Genomic DNA, 20,047 nt, shown 5'->3' on the forward strand with positions numbered 1-20,047 from the left:
GTTAATTTTATTACAAGAACACATTACTTGTTTCTAAAGAGGAAACTCCTCTTTTTCAAACCTCCACCACCACTTGAATAAGAAAGCCATGTTCTTCAACACTAGATCGCTAACACCTAGACCACCTTGATTTTTGGGTCTCTGAATGATATCCCACTTTATAGTAGGCATACCCCTACTCCCGTCTGCCTTTCCCCAAAAGAAATCACATTGCAAAGACACAATTTTTTTTGCCACAGTTACCGGCATCCTGAAAATGCTTAGATAGTACATTGGAAGATTATTTAGGACAGCTTTAATCAAAACAAGCTTACCTGCCTTAGATAGTAATTTTCCTTTCCAGCCATTCATCCTCTCCTCTATTTTGTTAATCACAGGCCTCCAAGTCTCCACTCTTTTAGGATTAGCTCTGAGGGGGATGCCCAAGTACTTGATTGGGAGATTTGCTTTAGAGCACCCTAAAACATCGCAAGCCATGTCCACCACTTCTTCGTCAGAGTTCAGACCAATAATCGCTGACTTTCTAAAGTTTATCTTCATTCCAGTCATCATTTCTAAACCTTTTAGCAATCTTCTGTAGCCTCTGATAGTTTCTAACTCACACGGACAAAACAAAATCGTGTCGTCTGCAAATTGCAAGTGAGACAACTTAACCCTATTCCTACCAACCTCTAACGGTTTCAACAAACCTTTCTCCCTCAGGTGGCACATCGTGCTATTGAGAATTTCACCAATCAGCACAAAAAGAAACGGCGAAACCGGGTCACCTTGCCGAAGACCTCTTTCCAAAATGAACGGTTTTGTAGGGCAACCATTTACTAGGATAGACATAGAAGCCTTTAAGCAAGCTTGAACCCACCCCCTCCATTTAACACCAAACCCCATGTTAAGTAAGATTTTCTCCACAAAACTCCATCTTACACGATCGTAGGCTTTCTGAAAATCCAGTTTAACAATCCACGCTGACACTCTTTTCTTTCTCACCCAATTCACCACCTCGCACGCTATAAGGGCCCCATCCAAAATCTTCCTACCACCCACAAAAGCCGATTGAACCTCTCCCACCAGCCTTGGCATAAAAGGACGCATTCTATTCGCCAAAAGCTTCGAGATGACTTTATAAACACAGCCCACCATACTAATAGGCCTATAGTCTTTTAAGTCATTATTCCCTCCTTCCTTATGAGCCAAAGCTACCCACGTCAAATTTGCTTGTTTGGGCATTATTCCACTATCAAAAAAACCCAGAACAGTTTCGCAAAAATCCTTCCCAATTACGTCCCAAAGTCTCCGAATACATTTGAAATTGAAACCATCAGGACCGGCTGCCCTAGAGGGCTCGCACTCCCAAACTACACCTCTAATTTCTTCAACAGAAGGACTCCTTTCCAACTAGGTAGTCTCCTCCTTTGAGATTTTGTTTACAAGTTCCTGGTCAAACCTAATATCACAATACTGCTCTTCCGAGTACAGCTGCTTAAAGTACCTTATTACTTCTCCCATAACCCTTCTTGGACCTCTAAAGATCTTTCCATTAATCCTGATCTCCTCTATCCTCTTACCTCTTCTTCTCGTTTTTGCAAGGGCATGAAAGAATTTTGTGTTTCTATCCATTTTTGAAGCAAAGTTAGATCTAGACAACTGTTTCCAATGTTTGTCCTTTCGCTCATACTAGCGTTCTGCCAAAACCCTAAGGGCTTTCATCCTAGCCAGCACACACTCATCAGCTTCACTACTTTCCATCTTCTCATCAATAGCTTTAATTTCGTCTTCAACCTTCTGAATGTTGTAGTCAATGTAACCGAATCTCTCCTTATTCCACACTCTAAGCGGCATCTTAATGGCCTTAAACTTCTCTAGAATTTGGCCTCCAACCAACTTTCTCCATTCCTCTCCGACCTTATTAACAAAGTTTCCATGCAACAACCAAGCATCCATAGTCCTAAACGGCTTAGATCCCCAGTTAAGATCCTCAGAGGCTAAGAGCAAAGGGCAATGATCTGAAAGCGCCCTATTCAATCCCTTTAAGCATAGGTCTTTAGTCACCTCCTGCCACTCACAGTCAACAAACACTCGGTCTATTCTACTACAGCACTTCCCCCCATACCACGTAAATCTCCTCCCACTCAAATTCATATCCATTAGCTCCATGTGACTTACCCATTGTTTAAACTCACGACTACTTTGTGATAGAGTTCTATTTCCTTTCCTTTCTTCCTCCTTCAAAATCTTGTTAAAATCCCCACCATACATAATTGGAACTCCCACCGTCTTCTTAACCTCCATCAGGCCATCCCAGAAGGCTTTCTTTTCATCCCTTAGGTGCGGACCGTAAACCACACAAATGGCACAATCAAACCTCAGCTCCTTGATACAACCCTTCACTACAATCCATCTATCACTTCTAAAAATATCCGAACAAACAAGAAAATTATTACGCCACATACAAATGATACCTCCTACAGAAGAAGAAGATTCCACACCAGCCCAATCAATACTGTTATCCCCCCACAAGTTTCTAATCAACCCTCTATCGAACCCACCTTTCTTTCTTTCGGACAAGCCCACAAAATCCACTCTATTCCTTATACACACTCTTTTGACCATCTGTTCTTTCCCCCTCCCCCCCAAACCTCTAACATTCCAAAATAAAAACTTCATAGAGAAATAAATTTAGCACCTGAACGTAGGACTCTGCAGTGATTCCCGTCGTTGGTCAAGCTTCCTTTCTCCCCCAGCTTCTTGTTTCCCCTGACAAGACGCTTCCCTGTTTTATTTGTGCTCTTCCCCAAACCTTGAAGCTCCTCCAGTATAACCGTTTCTTCGTTTTTTGAGAATATGATGCCACCTTCTTCACAGAAACTCATAGTTCTTCGTGCCTCACACAGCTCCGCCGTATCGTCTTCATCAGCATCGCCAACAGAACAGTTATCACTCTCACACACCAAGTTAGGGCATACCGGCTTAAGGCCCTGAATAAGGTCTCGCTCACGTTGCAGACCTTGGTCACCATCTCTCATGAGCAACTTGTGTACATGGTTTCCTTCCTTACAGGGCCCATAGCCAGGCGGGAATGGGCAAGAAGACTGGGAGTCTAAGCCCAACGAAACCTCATCCTCCTTTAAACTACATCTGTTCCCTGCACTATCCACTTCCAAGGAGAGCTCCGCATTAGCCCTGCAAGGTGTATGGGTCAAAACACCCATGGGCCCACGCTCATATTGCACCATAGCATTCCCCTTATCCTGGACTACTCCACCTTCAAGACCCAATAGATTTTGGACCGCATCTTGTCTCAGCCTAGCGTCTTCACGATCTTCCTCTACTTGATACCTCGTTTCACCCTTTGAGCAAGGAGGCCCATTTTCATTAATCACCCCCCTTAATAATGCTTCATCAAGCACGAGCCTGCTGGTTGCGTCGCTTTCACAGTACTTACTTGGCATACTCCAGTCACGCGACATCAATTCCTCGAGGATAGGGTCATGTGCATAGAAAAAATCATCACCTTGTTCAACCAACTTGGACTCTTGGACTACACTTGAGCTTCGAACTGCCTCTTCCATGGCTACCGAGCTTGCATCCCTATATTTAAGCCTATTAACTGAACTGATATTCATTCCTGATTCGTCTTCTTTACCCACTCCTTCTTCAGACTTAGAAGGATGCACTTGGGCACTGTACACCTCTCTACCCACTTCTTTTGCAAAAACTTAAAATTCAGACTCGTCCACCTTTAGGGTCAGCCATTCTTGAATAGGTTCCCACAAGTAAGAGTCCACGAGGATCCTCGCAGCACTAAAAGAACATGCCGCCTCTGCTATATCTTCCAGCATCACTAACCTTCCCCATATGCTCCCAATCTCCGAGAAAGATTCCCGAGACCAGACATGCACTGGAACACCCATTAGTTCCACCCACACTCTTCTAGACAAACTCCATATATTACCCCCATGGGGCTTAACCTCGTCAAACAAGGAGAGCAGGACTTCATTTTCCAGCACTTTATCCCTGGACTCTACAGATTTTAAGGTTAGAAGGCATTTATAAGGACCCAGATCACGACATTCAATCCTCCCCGGCCCAGACCACTCTTCACGTAGTCTTTCCATAACATTTCCAAACTTAATAGGGTGAAAGCTAGCCGCCACAATACTACATGCTAGAAGGTCCTTCTGTGGTGTAGAGACTTTAACAACCACCACCCTTCTTTCTCCTTTTTCCTGAGGCACCCTCCTATGGATGGAATACCTACCTGTCTCCTTCAAACCTATCATTCCTTCGAAATTATTGACTTTAATATTCTGGGTCTTCTCTTTCCCAATTCAAGCCTCCCCTCTTCTCGCTTCTTTCTGAGTTTGAAAAGTTCTACGAGCATATTTTGATTCCGATGCTGCCAAAGTCCTCCAATTAACCCGAATTCCATTAAACCTATCCATTGCCCTGGTGATCCCCCCTCTGGAGTCAAACCGCACGAAGGCAAAAGAGCCTTTTCCATCCTTCCTTGTTTTACGAGAGATGTAAACATCTACAATACCTCCAACTATACCGAACATTTTAAAGATGTCCCTTTTGGAGATGTCATCTGGTAGATTGTCCACAAAAAGGGTGTGACTTCTTCTATCCTCTCCTACTTCTGTGATGAACAATGAGACTGGTGATGTTTTGCATGATGAACCCACACCTCAACTTGAGGTGCCAAATGCAAAAGTTCCGTCAGATGTTGAAGTTCCACCTGAACCACCAGTTGAGCCTGAATTGAAAAAATCTACTAGAGAGCGTCATCCTTCTCAAAAATACTCTCCTCATGAGTATGTGATGAACATTGAGACTAAGAAGGTAGAGAGCTACCAGAAAGCTATGTCTGATGAGCATAAGGAAGATTGGTTGAAGGCCATACAAGAAGAAATAAAATCCTTGCATGAGAATCACACTTTTGAATTGGTGAAGTTACCGAAGAGTAAGGGAGCATTCAAGAATAAATGGGTGTTCAAATTGAAAGCGGATGAAAATGTCTCACGGCCAAGGTATAAAGCTCGATTGGTTGTGAAAGGCTTTGAGCAAAAGAAATGTATTGATTTTGAGGAGATTTTTTCTCCAGTTATAAAGATGTCCTCTATTCGAGTTGTGCTTGGATTGGCGGCTAGCTTGAATTTAGAGGTTGAGCAGCTTGATGCGAAGACTGCATTCCTTCACGGTGAAATAGATAAAGAAATCTATACGGAGCAACCATAGGGTTTCGAGGTTAAAGGAAAGGAGCATCTTGTATGCAAGTTGAAGAAGAGCTTATATGGGCTGAAGCAAGTGCCAAGACAATGGTACACGAAGTTTGATTCCTTCATGGAAGGTCATGGGTATAGTAAGACTTTTTCTGATCATTGTGTGTATATTAAAAAATTCTCTGATGGTGATTTTATAATTCTCTTGCTTTATGTTGATGACATGTTGATTGTTGGTCATGACACTAAGAAGATTGAAAGTCTTAAGAAAGATTTGAACAGATCCTTTGCTATGAAGGATTTGGATCCTGCAAAGAAAATCATTGGCATGAGTATCACTCGTGACAGGAAGAATGGAAAACTGTGGCTGTTGCAGCAGAAATATATTGAGAAAGGTTTAGAGAGGTTTAGTATGAGTAATTCCAAACCTGTTAGTACTCCACTCGCTAGTCATTTCAAGCTGAGTTCGCAGCAATGTCCTACAAGTGAGAAAGAGAAAGCAGAAATGAAGAAGATTCCATATGCATCTACAGTTGGCAGTTTGATGTATGCTATGATTTGCACCAGGCCAGATATTGCTCATGCTGTTGGAGTTGTTAGTCGATTTCTCTCTAATCCTGGTAAGAAACACTGGCAAGCAGTAAACTAGATTCTCAGATATCTTAATGGTACTTCCAGAGTTTGTTTATGCTTTGGGAGTGGCCAACCTGTGTTGGATGGTTACATAGATGCGGATATGGTTGAGGATCTTGATTCAAGAAAGTCTACTTCTGGTTATATGATGACTTTTGCTGTCGTGACAATCTCGACTTCAGAAATGTGTTGCTTTGTCTACTGCAGAGGCAGAATACATTGCTGTTGTTGAAACTTCTAAGGAACTCTTGTGGATGAAGAAATTTTTACAAGAGTTAGGCATCAATCAAGAGAAGTTTATGTTATTCTGTGACAGTTAGAGTGCTATCCATCTCAGCAAGAATTCAACGTTTCATTCCAGATTGAAGCACAAAGAGGTGAGGTATCATTGGATATGTCAAGCGCTTGAGAAGAAGTCATATGCACTTGAAAAGATCCATACTGATGATAATTGTTCAGATATGATGACTAAGAGTTTACCTATAGTGAAGTTTGATTCCTGCAAAAAGAAGGCGGGCATAGTAGAGCAGCCTATCCCCACTTGAATTGGTGAGGGAGAGATTTGTTGGTGGGTCCCCAACCTTAAGTGGGACCCACACATATTAAAATAAAAAAAGGGAAATAAAGTGGCTATTAGTCACGGGAAGCAAGAGAGAGAGAGACAGGCAGCATGAAGCTTCATTCTTTGAATGAAAAGGAAAAACAGTGTCGAGGGAGAAGAGAAAATTTGGGGAAAAAGGGTAAGCTATCTTAATCTGATTGATCTGGTAAATTCGTTTCATTTCTTATGAAATTTTAGTATGTTATTCCTGGTGTAGAGATAAACATTAGGATATAACTTGTTAGTTGTATTGCCTTCTCTTTTGTCTGATTTGAAATACCCACTTTATGGAAGGTTTATGTTGATTTCATCAATTTTGATGATGTATTTTGTTGATTGTTGAGATGCCCTAGTGTTACTAGGAAGACTGATTGTGTACCCATTATTCTGATGTCTAATTATCCCTCTTTTGGGGGTTTTTCCACGTTAAAATTTTGGTGTCTGATTATTTAATTTCTGTCATTATATTTGCTACTTGAAATATCTTTGATATCACCTATTTAATCGCACAGGTTGTGGAAAAATTATTTTTAGTACTTCCGCTGTTAGACAGATTCTTTGTTTTGAACCTTTGTTGAGTTTTCCCAACACTAACAACCCAAATTGAATAGTTATGTTTCATGTAAATAAAAGATAAGTTACTTATGTTAAGAAATTGTTATTTTTTAATTTATTTATAGGTAATAAAAGATAAAAAAATCAAACTCTTTTAATTATGCTTATGAATTTAAGTATGTTTTCGATTTTTTTTATACTTTCAACTCTCTTAACTTTTTTAATAATTTAACATAAATAATCTTAAAATTAAAGAATTTAAGAATTTTTAACAAGTAGTTTTTCACTTAAAAAAACCAATCTAAACTAGCACTATATCTACAATTAAACTAAGCATCCTCAACATAATATTCATCAACAGATTAGCCTGGCCAGATGAAAAACGAAAGGAAAAAAAAAATCCATTAGGTCAAAGAAGATACCGTAAACAAATCATATGGCGTCTCTACTGGTGAGGTAGATGGTAAAACCTAGAAAATACTCCCTATTTTTGGTTATTAGATTTTCTAATTAAGGTACTAAAGTTTTGTCTTAATCATCTAGGATATTATTGATAGATATTCGACTATTCTAATTTAACTTTAGGTATTATAAAAGAGAATAGGTCTTCAAAACAATTTTTTTTTCCCTCAACTCTAATCAAAACTGTTAGTTAAGAAACTAAATAACTTGTTATCTTTACCCATCTCACATTACCAAAGTTTTTAAAAAATATTATGGTGTAAAGTACTATTTTAGTCTCTAATGTTTGTATTAAATATTAATTTGGTCTTTAACATTTTAAAGATTATGTCTCAATTTCAAAAAATTTTAAATAGGTTCAATGTTATACTGTTAAATTTGATATGAATAATTAGCATATTAAAGAGTCAATAACATTTAATATCAGTAAAATTAAGACACCAACGATCATCAATGTAAACCCTTTTTCTTTAATTCTAAAGCATTAATGGTTGATGATTAGAATTTTAATTTTATACAAAAAGAAGGACAAAAGTATTTTGGTTATATTTATTTAACACATAGAAATAAGAAAATATGACTTAACTAATAAAAAGTTAAAAAACATTGTTAATATCTGCATCACTCATTCCGTTAATTGTTCATGTCAAATTTAACCGCGGAACAAAATTAAATTCGAATCGTTTGAAACTTTTTGAAACTGAAATATAACGTTTGGAACGATATGAGCTAAATTAGTATTTGGCCCAAACATTAAGGACCAAAATAGTATTTTACTCAAATATTATGTATATACAAAAAATTATCATTATATATGTCTTCTTTTTTTTTATGGTATTTCCTGATCTAATAGGCTAAAAACTAATCCATTGCGGATCAAAACTCCATTTAAGGGTTTACCAACTGGTCAATGAGTTACTGCATGTACAAAGCAAAATTCGAATCTTCGACACTTGTTTAAGCGAACTAATGATCGAATCACTAGACCAACTCAAATTAATTATCATGTATTTGTTTATAAATATATGTTATTTTGTACATTTTTAATGTGTATTTTATACCAACATATATTATATGCGAATAAATAATTGATTGTCAGTGTATAAATATAATAAGAAAAATTACAAGTTTAGAATAAAAATTGTCTTATATATAAAGTGGCCTTGGAGATTTCAAAGTTTATACATACAATTTAAGGGCCAAAGGGAAGGAACTTTGCAGTGTAATTTTCTCGTGAAATGCGGTAAGATAGAGAGTAACGAGATACTAAGAATCAAGATTGAAGCATTGGCCATTTATGGCTGATTATCGGTAGGAAGTGGTGTTGTATTTCCGTTTCCATAGTTTCTTTTTCTCCAGCATTAACAACTTTTTTTAACTCAATTATTGAAGAGTAAAACAAGCAAACAACAACTCAAATACTCAATTTATAAATTTATTTGGGTCATAGTAAAAATAACATAACAACTATCATGTACATATCATTTTACAAAAAAGAGAACGGTTTCATAAGTTGGGATAAAATAACTTTTTTTTAACATACGTTTTTAGAACTCATCATGGAACCTGTCAGTACCTTCAGTGGATAAAGTGATCACGATTTATAGAAGGATTTTTCTTGGTTCATTGGTGGTTGTGTAATTTCCCACAGTCAAAATCAGATTTCTTGAGTAACAAGCCACCAAGGAATGTAGCCAATAATTTGTCCCTCATAAAGCCAACCAATTTAGAACCACCCTGCTGAATAAAACCAACCATATAAGATGTGCTAATGAGATCAATGCCTCTCCATCTTCTCTCATTTGCATATTTTTTCATAGCTTCCTCAATCCTCTTGTATTGTTTTTTCTCTTCATCATCATCTTTCAAATGAGTTCCTTGTTTCTTGGAAAATACCTCACCTAGGCACCTTGCTAGAACAACACCATCTTCCAAAGCAGAACAACCACCTTGGCCAATGTCTGGCATCATGGGATGGAATGCATCTCCGGCAACACACACATTCCCTTTGCTGATGTTTCCGAACAAGAGCTCCCATGGATGTCTATATCTCAGTCGCGACAAAAAGAAGTTATCTAGCTCGGTGTTTTCTATGATTGATCTTACATCACTTGGCATTTTCTCAAGCTTGTCCAATGCAAAATGCTTCAATTTAGCTGGGTTATGTTCTAGATCTTTATCTGCAAGAATGGTAAGCATAATGTTAAATCTCATAAGCTAATAACTGTTGTAAATGAATGTTCAAACAGGTAACGATCTCATAATGTTAGTGTGCTTAGCCATTTGTAAGAATCTATTATCAAGAAAAGTGTTTTTTTTATAACAGAATATAGCTTGTTTTCATAGTTTTAAGTAAGGAAACTTGAACAATTATGGGCTGAAACAAAGAAATTACCTTCCCTGGTTGGATTCCAAGTGAAAAACCAATAAATACCCTTTTCATCGGTAGGAATAACACCAGCTCGAAAACCATCACCGAAGAACTGCATGAACTTAGGCTCGAATCCATGATTGTTCTTGTACTCTGCACATCCTCTGATTTCACATCTTCTAGTGAAAGCGGCCTCCTTGAAGCCTAACCACTTTGCAACCAGAGAGTTCACTCCATCACAACCAATCAAAACCTTTTCAGTAGCAAACATAAAAAATCCATGTATGTATAAGTTAAAATTTACTAATAACTTGCATTCATTGGATAAAACTTGTTTGTTATGCATGTCATGTAATGTAACACATTATGCTAATTACCTTAGTTTTGATGGTTGTTCCATCAGAAAGATGGAGCATCTTAAAGAATCCAGTTTCCTCAATAGCAACAACCTTTGACAAATACCTGATTGTGTCACTAGAAAGCTCACTAGCAAGTGCTTCCAACATTATGTGCCTTCTAACACAACGAATTTCACTTCACCCATATAGCAAAATTTTCAAATCAAATTAGAGAACTGAATAATAATCACACAAAAAAAGCATAAATAGAGTGAAATTCATGCATATAGAGTGCACTCACTTCTTTCCTTGCTCCTTGAAAGAAATAGTTGATGTCTGCTGTCCTGTGATCAATGAAGTAGTCCCACTCCTGCAAACAAATTCGAGTTCTAATTCAATTTAACCAATTGAAACCCGAAAAATCACCATAAGTGATAAGTCAAGATTGACAATGTGAATAAGTATGATATGATAAATAGCTAGTTGGTAGTTACCTTTCAAGTTGAGGATGTTTGGAGCGGAGGGTGTTTGCAGCATCAACAGCATCCAAGGCCTTCCATCCATTCTTCCATATTGATAGAGCAAAACCAGTGTCTCTCAATTTATCTGAACTTTCTAACACCAAACTTGGGATACCCAACCTGCACCAAACAATTTATATTATGATCTCTAAATCACATAATCAACATATGGATTATATATAGTACAATAATAATTTTCATGGAAGATACCTGTGAAGTCCCAATGCAGTAGTGAGGCCAGCAATTCCAGCACCAACAATCACAATATCTTCTTCAACTAACACTTTCGTTGTTTCCATGCTTTTGCTTTTCTGTGGGCAATACTAATCTGAATGTTAGGATTGAGCACACCACATGCAAGGACCTTACATATTGAAGTTTGAAATATATGATTGATATATTATTGAAGGACCAAGGTCCCATAATTCATTTGTTGCTTATGATTGGCCTTCATAAGCACCCCTTCTTATTTGAATCCTACTAAGTTCGTCCGGAATATTTATTTATGCGTTTAGCTTAAAGTTACCCATTAAAAAATTTTATAGGAAAAAAAATCTATTTTATTATACAGTACTATCAGTAGAACGACAAATTTCCCATAAATAGGTTCATAAATAGAGAGAAGCATCATAGTACTCGGGATGATCTAAGGAAGAGAAACGTTGCAGTTCTCTAATCATTCTTCATCCTTGATACTTGCAAACTGTTTTATCACATGCAATATATTTCGATTGGCGTGCCCAAAAAATAAGTCATGCTGACACCCCAGATTTGGCATCTCTTAAATCTTAATACAACTTTTTAACTACTCTCCACTACTAAACAAAGATAAAATAAAAAAAAATTGTTTTTTTTTTTTTTACTTGTATTAGTTAAAAAGATAATTTAAGGACATACCTAACCTAAAACAGTCACTCTACAGAATATTATTGCGGACGCAAACTTTAATTAAGAAATATAAACAAATTAGAACATTACTGTCTCCCAAAACTTGGTCTGGGAGATTATCAATTTATCACCATCAACCAAAGTTGAATTACAGCAGTAGTGTGCTATCAAAAACAGCAATAGGATCTTAAAATCAAAGCAACCCCATTATATATATATAGCTTTTGCAAACAGCAGCTTTCCAACTTGCCATGTTGGAAGTACATGACTTAGTTACATGATTCATCATGCAATAACTACCAAACGATGGACCAATGAGAATTCATCTGCTATCTGGGAATTTATCCTCATATGTCTGGGGAACCTGCCAACAATTCACATGATTTAATACATTTCTGGTTAGGGGTTAGAAAGCTGATAAGCTGTGAAAATCTGGAAAAATCAAAACAAGGAAAACAAAAATAATCAGTCATATGCACCATAAAGCTTGCAGTGATCATCTTCCCAGCAAACCATCTTCCATGTAGGGCACGCTGTGCACTTATTGCAGATTGAGTATTTTCGAACCGTAAGTAGACGGAACCAGCACTATTTCTGCTTATCATAAAAAATGAAAAGATAAAAAAGCTGCAGCTTATCGTCTTATGGAAGGCATAGAGGAACATAAAGCTTACTATACTCACTTATCGACAAAGATGTGCTTTAACTTCCCAAATTTAGAGCATTCTGCCTCAACATCTTCTTTAATATCCAAATCAAAATCCGGTTCCTTCTGCAGTACATAAGGTCAATAATATCATCAGGTCACTATTTTGAAAAAGAATGCAAGGTGAAAATCTTCATAATATAGTTCATTTAACCACCTCGTCTTTGGGATCAAACATATTCTTCAACAGTAAGCATTCACTTGGAACACCAATTGTATCAATAGAGGAAATGGTAGGTGTGGGAACTTGAAGGCCTCCACCTGGCAATCCAGGTACCGTAGGAATAGAAGAAAGGGGAGAACCGACTGTTGCGGGCATATTAAGGCCAGTGGCGTTGACAGCAGCATTACCAGCTGAACCAGTCATGCTACAAACAAAAGCAAAAGAAGTGAGACTAAAGTGATATCAAAATATGACGAGCCAAATTGGAATGTAAAACAAACCTAGGTGCAGTGCCACTGCGGTTCAACTTCTGCATGAGTAATGCTCGAGAACTGGCATTCAGGGACTGAAAAATATAAGAAAGGTCAGCTAAGAACCAGTACAAGTGCCACTTGCACTTGGGACAGGAGAAGAGTGGGGGTTATTGTTAACTGCATTCAATTAAATAATAACCACAAATCCACAATAAAATACTAGCGAAATATGATTATATTTATACTAAATGTGGTGGCTCCGATGCAATCATGGAGAAGCAGCCCTTATGGGAAAGCTGAGAAACATAGTAACATTTAAAGATATTATACGCAAATATTCAGACAAAATATATCGCTTACCAAGCCACCACCTTCATCATCATCAAGATCACCAGTATTTCCTCCAACTTCTTGCATTCCAGATTGATCAGTAATAGCGGACACCTAATCCATAAATAAATAAATGCAATCAGGTCATTCTATTTAGATCCTCTACACACAAAGATCATAAACAGAGTATCCATTTTGTAGCCAGTCATTAGCATCCAACTTTTATTAATTTATGGACACTGAAGATCATATTTAGTTGTCTATTTTCCTGAAAATTAAGTTATATTCCACAAGCTGAGTGCTCATTTTGATATTTTAGTAATGCACATTCTCCAAAACAAGCATGAGCTCAAACTTCACCAAAATATAAAACCTAACTTGAGTCAAACAAGGACCACTAAACTCAGATCTAAGGACAAAACAATAGAACGTACCTTGATTGTCCTGCCACCAATTTCCAATTGACCATTCAAGCTCTGTGCATTTCTCGCATCTTCAAGGCGTGCAAACTACAATAAACAATGGTTAAATCAACTGACACTGCTAGAAAAAATTGCAATTTTATAGAAGACTAGTCTCTCAAGTCCTGCAGACCGCAGTTCAATACAATCAAAGCTTCCGCATAGAATATGGGCAACCTCTTCAAATATTACTATAACATATAATTTTAGAAAAGGGAAAGTTATAAAAACATAAAGGAAGAGGCAACCAAAATTGAATGCACTTAACCAGACAAAAAAGTCATGATAAATCACCTGCACAAAGCCAAAACCTTTGCAGTTCCCACTTTCATCAAGAGGCAGCTGGACAAGCTCAACCTGACCAAATGCTTCAAACACCTAAAAAATGAGACCAAGGAAGTCAAGAGAATAACACAGGCAATTAGAAGGGAAAGATTGGACTCAAAAATAATAAATCAATAAACTGTGAAGGAAAAACAAGATCCTGAGTTCAACTAATTGACAAAGAAAGGGAAGAGAAACAAAAACACTAGATACATTCTAAGTACATGAGTCTAGCTCATTCTACAATCAGAATTGCATCATATCATGATGACCCCTTGCGGTCTATTAAATCTAGAGACTCATTTAGAAGTGACGAATTGTACATAGGCCAAAAGAAAAATAAGTGCTCACCGTCCGAAGATCAGTTTCGGTCATATTGAAATGCAGATTGCCTACATATAGCCTTCTTGCTCCCCCTGAATATGGGCCTATAACTCCAGCAGGTCCAGTAGCAACAGATGTTGTGGACTGAACCAAATTTTTTTCTGCTTCTGATGGCTTCACCATCACTGGTTGACCAAGAAGAAATTGGCCAGAAAGTGCTATTGCCATGGGGACAGACATGACATCATAGAACTCAATATACCTGTAAACATAAACAAAAAAATATTAATTATATAAACATACAAAGCCATTGAAAGAGCAGGGTTATAAAATGTAACTTTTAATTACAAATGCACTGATGGCCCATTAATTGAGATGGTGAAAGTTTTGTAAAATCACTGTACATAGAGAAACAGATTTCGATACATATAGAAAGGGGGAAAAGATAAAAGACCATTATTACAATGAAAACTTGGCAAAAACTATGCTTGTTAATTCCACAGTTCCCTCGCATCATAAATATATCAGTATGTATATTTGTCAACCCTGATGGTGGTGTTCGGTGTTCATAAAACTAGCACACAATTTTTAAGTTGTACAAATTCACTTGAATCAAACATGATATACAAATTCTCAAGATATAGTGCCATCCTTCATTCATTTATTTAACAGCCAACAGCACCTGTTTCATGCTACTCCCCAGTTTCCATAACTATAAACAGAAGTTAGCATTCAAGATTCTTAAATGGGAAAAGTATGATAGTCATCAATGGCAACTACATGGCATAACTGAGAAGAGAAACAATGATTTAGTTCTGTGCACAGGGATGTAATGCATACCCAACACCCTTAGAGCGTCTTGAATTGCGGTCCATAATTAACCGAACATCTCGCACCTGAATTTGATAAATGAGAGATGTCAGGAAGACCTAGATTAAAATAAATGGAACCTTGAAACCAAAAAGACCAAAATAAGAAAGTAGAAATGCATAGCAATTGAGATATTATAAGTTAGAATTTTGTCCAAGCATCACTGCAGAATTCTATATACTATTGGCGTTAGGCAAGAAGGTGCAACATCAATCATGAACGTTACACTTTTAGTGAAAGTTCTTAAATTACTTGGCAGCTCACGATTTACTACAGTGTAAATCTATTCATCTCTTCATAATGATCTTTAAATTATATTAAGTTATTAATAAGAATGGATGTAGTCACACTGACAGACAAACAATATATACGTTTACAATCTATATTTCATCAGGTAACGTTGTTTTTTAAGGGAAACAGAGATATACTAGATTCGAAGGTCAGAAGGAAACAGAATCTAATCCATTTAGAAGGTATTTCTTCACGTTTATATATTATACTACATGGTCCCATTCAAACTAACAGAAGAAAGCAACTCTAACGTTACATAAGAAAGTATATGGAGTATCATGACCTTGCCCGCCCTTGAGAAGAATTCATACACATCTCTTTCATCAGCTTTCAGAGAAATCTGGGGAAATGCTTTGACATATTAGTGCTTGCGATAAATGATGTCAGCAAACAGAACATCTGGTTGCATTCCAGATATATCTGGATTACCTGATAAGCGAACACAGTTCTTTGATCTCTTTCAGGATCAACCTCGGGTTCTGCTGCCTCTTCCTTTTTCTCTTTATGTCTTCTGCAGCACAAGAAAAGTGCAAATTATGGCCCATGTTATTCGAATATGTGCATCTCTTCATAGCAATTCAGATATGAAAAAAACAATAACATATGGATAACAAACTATTGCATCAACCATATTTTCCCAACACAAAAATTTCATAATCCTTAAATTTGAAAAGGAGCAGATAATTGGCCTTAAATGTATAAAGTCCAATTCCACGTGACAAAGGCCTGCAGGGAACTAGATTAAGTTAACATGAAATCCTTAGGTAACAGGTTTGAATTCATCACTTTGCTTGTTTAACTCAAAAAGAACCAGACCTGGAGATTAATGGAAATGGTAATTAATGCTACTGACACAAGATTTGTACCTTCTACAAATAAAACAAAATCTTATATTGAAACAGCATCGCCAATTTGGATTGATAGCAGTACGAAGGTTTGAGGGACCTAATTGCATTAAGTTGAAACCTGTTAAAAGCTTATATATACTTGGTAAGAGAAACCACACAAGCATAAAGAATGAAATTACTTTCATATATAGTTTATAGTTTTATAAAAGATGTCCCTAGTGACGAGACTAAATTAAAGGTACTAATCACCAATAACACGATGGAACAGAGCACAAAAAATCCATCATATCCATGCTGTATAGAAATGACAAGAATCAAAGTGTACTGAATTTGGTTTCATATTTATCACGTTAAACAAAGCGTAGGTGTCAAAGATGTTATCATCTGAGAGTCGCACAAGTCATTCACTCAGAACCCATGAACCAATTGATATACAAGACCTGGACATTAATTACAGAATAGCCTAGAAGTATGATATTTCTTGAATTAATAACAACTACACCCATTACAAAAACTGTGACTAACATGCAGAACATTGTTTTTGCCCGAAGGCATCAGAAGATGAGATAGCTTCTCTTAAGCATAGCCCATTACTCCCTCACCAGCATTTCTGCAACATAATAAATGCAATTAAGCAACTAAGCTCAAAAAGGAAGATAAATAACATGCATCACTGCAGCTATAACAAACATTCAAACCCCCAAAAGCTTGCAATGCACTCTTTCCATATACACTCCAGAAGAGAGAAACTTTTGAAACCCAGAGCTGAGGTTCCAGTGTCTGGCCCAATTGCCAGAAAGACCATCTCTAACTGCTCTACCATATCTGCGAGTTCCCAGAATCTAATATTCAATATTCAGAAGCTTAAAAACTGGATAACAACAAAACTAACTATATAGAACACAGAATCACTATTTCCATCTAGCGTAGAAAATAATTTAATACAACCTTTTAAGCAAATTTACAATGAGTTTCACTGTACAAAGGAAGGCAAGCATGCCATAGTCAAAGACAAGGGTAACTTGGTTAGATATAAAGTCCTTCGTGTATATTTGTCCAACAACTTAAAATTCTAGGACAAATAATTCATAACATGATGTCAAAGCATTAAACCAAACAATCCAATCATCCTAGCTCCCTTCCGCTCTTTCAACTATATATTAAATTTCAGCACAAAGTAAGGTCAAGCCATATTTGTCCAGGCTACCTAAGAGGATAATGTCTTTCCTGTCATCTAAGCTTAACAGAATTTATGAATGCAAATATATCTGGTTTTGTAGTAAGTTTGCAACTCCTATTACTAGCTGAATTTTGACAACGATTTAATTTTAAAATGACACAAGTATAGAGACTAGAAATCCAGGAGTCACATTTTGAAAGCAAATATGACAAACATCAACATCCCCAAAGGATTTTTTATATATAAAAACAGAGGCAGTTTAGTCATATAACAAGTAACTTTCAAGTGGAAAGCATATCTAATCCTTTCCATATCCAATGCTTTGCTATAGCACCAGCTATAGTCTTATATGAATAATCATCCACTGTTCCCAATGGATGTAGCAAGTTTAAAAGAACCAACAAACCAGCCATCTAGGTAGGCAGCTAAACAATTAAAACACTGCCAAAAAGTATAAAATTGAAACAACAGAAGGATACCTGCTTTCTCTATCCCGTTCCCTGGATTCCCTTGCCCTTTCCCTGTCTCTGTAATCCTTATCCCGGCTCCTTTCACTGTCTCTATGCTCCCTGTCACGACTCCTCTCTCTTTCTCTGTCATCAGGATCACTCTTACGCCTTTCGGATTGACTTCTGCTTCGCCGTGAGCTCTCTTTCTCCCTGTCCCTTTCACGGTCACGTTCTCTGTCTCGCTCCCTTCCATACTTGTCCTCATCATCTCTGTCCCTATCTCTCTTCCCATCCCTGCTGCTCCTAGAGCTTCTATGCTCATCCTTCTCCTTGTTTCCATCTCTGGACCGGGAATGACGATGCGACGAGCCTCTTTCCTTGTGCTTATCGTAATCACCACGAGAACCATCGCCAGATTTTGAATGCTTAGAGCGGTGATCCACATCATTATCATTATCATCATCACCATCACGATCATCCTTATGCCTGGAACTCCTACTATACCCTTTCTCTTCTGATTTGAAACCTCCACTCCTGCCATTAGTGGCTTCCTTCTCCTTCCTAAGCTCGGGATTCTCAACTGCTTTCTCTAAGTACTCATATTCATCGAAGTCCATCATAACTCCAACACTGCGATTACAAAATGCTCTTAGTTTTGAGTTTTGAAGCGTTAATTGTACAGGAACGTTGCAGCGACGGAAATCGAAAATTGAACGTTGAAATTAATATGAAAAGTGAATGATTGTAAGAAGAGAATCAGAATCAGAATCGGAATCACCTTGCTCTTTCTTTGACTTAGGAGGCGTTAGGGTTTGCGGTTGAATCTAGAAAATGAAAATCAGCTTCAAAAATTTACCAGTTACCACTACCAAATCAATGGCTCAATGCTTTTGCTCACACTCACTCTCACTCAAAATGCTGCCTCGTCCTTCAAACCAAAACCATAGCTTAGACGATATTTTTTTTTGGTGTACAAGATGGGCCTATTTGGATAAAATTAATCCAAAGCCCAAAGTTATTGAGGCTTTGGGAGCAGCCCATCTTACTATCGTATTGTGATCAGTAATCACAGACCCCACAAAAATACGTATTTACATTTCGGTCCAAAAAAAAAAGAGCTAAGTACATTTCCTTATCAGAAGAACTAACTTAGATTGGTCCCATTTACTCACTTAAGTAAATATCAAAAATTCAAATTTTATTTTATATATGAATATAATTGTTCATATTCTGACCAAATGCCAAGGTCCAAATCCAAATAATATAAAAAGGTCCAATTTATAAGATTAGTCTTTTCCCGCAATCGACAAGAGGTCAGATTTGACATAGGCTCCACCACAAGGAAGTCAGAAAAAATTGTTAGCTGACAAATAACATTCATTCAAATAAGTAACTGCCCCTAAAATCTCTCAACTCACTTTTAGGAGTCAAATCTCAACCTTCGTAAGATAAAGGAACGGTTATCCTCCTTAAAAGGTGGAACCACTCCAACGGTTGTTATAGGTTCACCACTATAAGTACACTGACACTCCTCAGATATCTCTAAGTTCCCATACTTTCTAAAACTTGCTTAGACTCTTGCTTACTTAGGCATCGGAGTGTCTTTGCAGGTATTATCCCTCATTTATTCATACACACAAGTGGGACAGAAGTCCCCAAACCGGAGTCAGCCTTACAAGTCCAACCCACTAATTTCTGGTTACATGACGTAACAATAATAGTTAATGATAAATTCTTAAATGTCAGGTTTACAATGAATTAGTCTTTAATTTATCGAGTTAGAGAATATGATAAGAAAAAAATACTTAGAAGCATAGATCCAAAGCTTCTTGAAATTGGAAAATTCTTATTTATAGTGTAAATTAATTTATTTTCTTACTATATCATCTACCAGTTTTTCTCTTTCTTCTTTTTTTTTCCACATATTATTGAAATTCTTTTGAATAAATAGATATAATTACTCGATAAAATGCAAAAAAATTACTCCATAAAAAATGGACTCCTTTAAATTTCCGTGAAAGAAAAAAAAACACGTGTTTTGTTAGGATAATGTATAACAAAGAATCAGAAATGTTTGTTATATATTTCATATCGATTATTATAGTCCATAAAGTAGGAATCTATAAGCTAGATTACAATAATAATAAGTTTATAGGAGATTTATATATAGCAATTTTTCATGTTAATTAGTCTATCAAACTCAATAGTATATATATATATATAAAGTGTTTCCTTGTTGTGGAACTACTAGTGATAGGT

At 36.9% G+C, this 20,047-nt stretch overlaps 3 protein-coding genes across 6 annotated transcripts; all 3 read right to left on the bottom strand.

The window, feature by feature from the left end:
• Window positions 1-1,671: 1,671 nt before the first annotated feature.
• On the bottom strand, window positions 1,672-2,607 carry LOC130950290 (uncharacterized). The gene has a single exon (XM_057878802.1). The coding sequence runs from the start codon at window positions 2,605-2,607 to the stop codon at window positions 1,672-1,674; it is 936 nt and encodes a 311-aa protein (XP_057734785.1).
• A 6,282-nt stretch (window positions 2,608-8,889) lies between these two features.
• On the bottom strand, window positions 8,890-11,544 carry LOC130948538 (monooxygenase 2-like). Of its 2 annotated transcripts, none has more exons than XM_057877298.1 (6): window positions 10,911-11,544; window positions 10,674-10,820; window positions 10,481-10,549; window positions 10,219-10,375; window positions 9,866-10,094; window positions 8,890-9,650 (listed from the first exon to the last, which is right to left on the bottom strand). In XM_057877298.1, the coding sequence occupies exons 1-6, from the start codon at window positions 10,997-10,999 to the stop codon at window positions 9,094-9,096; spliced, it is 1,248 nt and encodes a 415-aa protein (XP_057733281.1). In that variant the 5' UTR covers window positions 11,000-11,544; the 3' UTR covers window positions 8,890-9,093. The 2 variants fall into 2 exon arrangements, with proteins under 2 accessions (XP_057733281.1, XP_057733282.1); XM_057877299.1 differs by having other exon boundaries at window positions 10,481-10,568; window positions 10,911-11,138.
• Window positions 11,545-11,775: 231 nt separating this feature from the next.
• LOC130948537 (uncharacterized) lies at window positions 11,776-18,735 on the bottom strand. Of its 3 annotated transcripts, XM_057877296.1 has the most exons (15): window positions 18,567-18,735; window positions 17,819-18,418; window positions 16,178-16,256; window positions 15,741-15,822; window positions 15,595-15,651; window positions 14,991-15,046; window positions 14,178-14,412; window positions 13,797-13,880; window positions 13,476-13,550; window positions 13,072-13,155; window positions 12,739-12,803; window positions 12,452-12,662; window positions 12,272-12,360; window positions 12,068-12,182; window positions 11,776-11,952 (listed from the first exon to the last, which is right to left on the bottom strand). In XM_057877296.1, the coding sequence occupies exons 2-15, from the start codon at window positions 18,327-18,329 to the stop codon at window positions 11,911-11,913; spliced, it is 1,785 nt and encodes a 594-aa protein (XP_057733279.1). In that variant the 5' UTR covers window positions 18,330-18,418; window positions 18,567-18,735; the 3' UTR covers window positions 11,776-11,910. The 3 variants fall into 3 exon arrangements, with proteins under 3 accessions (XP_057733279.1, XP_057733278.1, XP_057733280.1); XM_057877295.1 differs by lacking the exon at window positions 16,178-16,256; XM_057877297.1 differs by lacking the exons at window positions 16,178-16,256; window positions 17,819-18,418; window positions 18,567-18,735 and adding an exon at window positions 16,685-16,892.
• Window positions 18,736-20,047: the final 1,312 nt, after the last annotated feature.

This window comes from Arachis stenosperma, chromosome 9 (assembly GCF_014773155.1).
Source record: "Arachis stenosperma cultivar V10309 chromosome 9, arast.V10309.gnm1.PFL2, whole genome shotgun sequence".
In the NCBI taxonomy this organism is placed as follows: domain Eukaryota; kingdom Viridiplantae; phylum Streptophyta; class Magnoliopsida; order Fabales; family Fabaceae; genus Arachis; species Arachis stenosperma.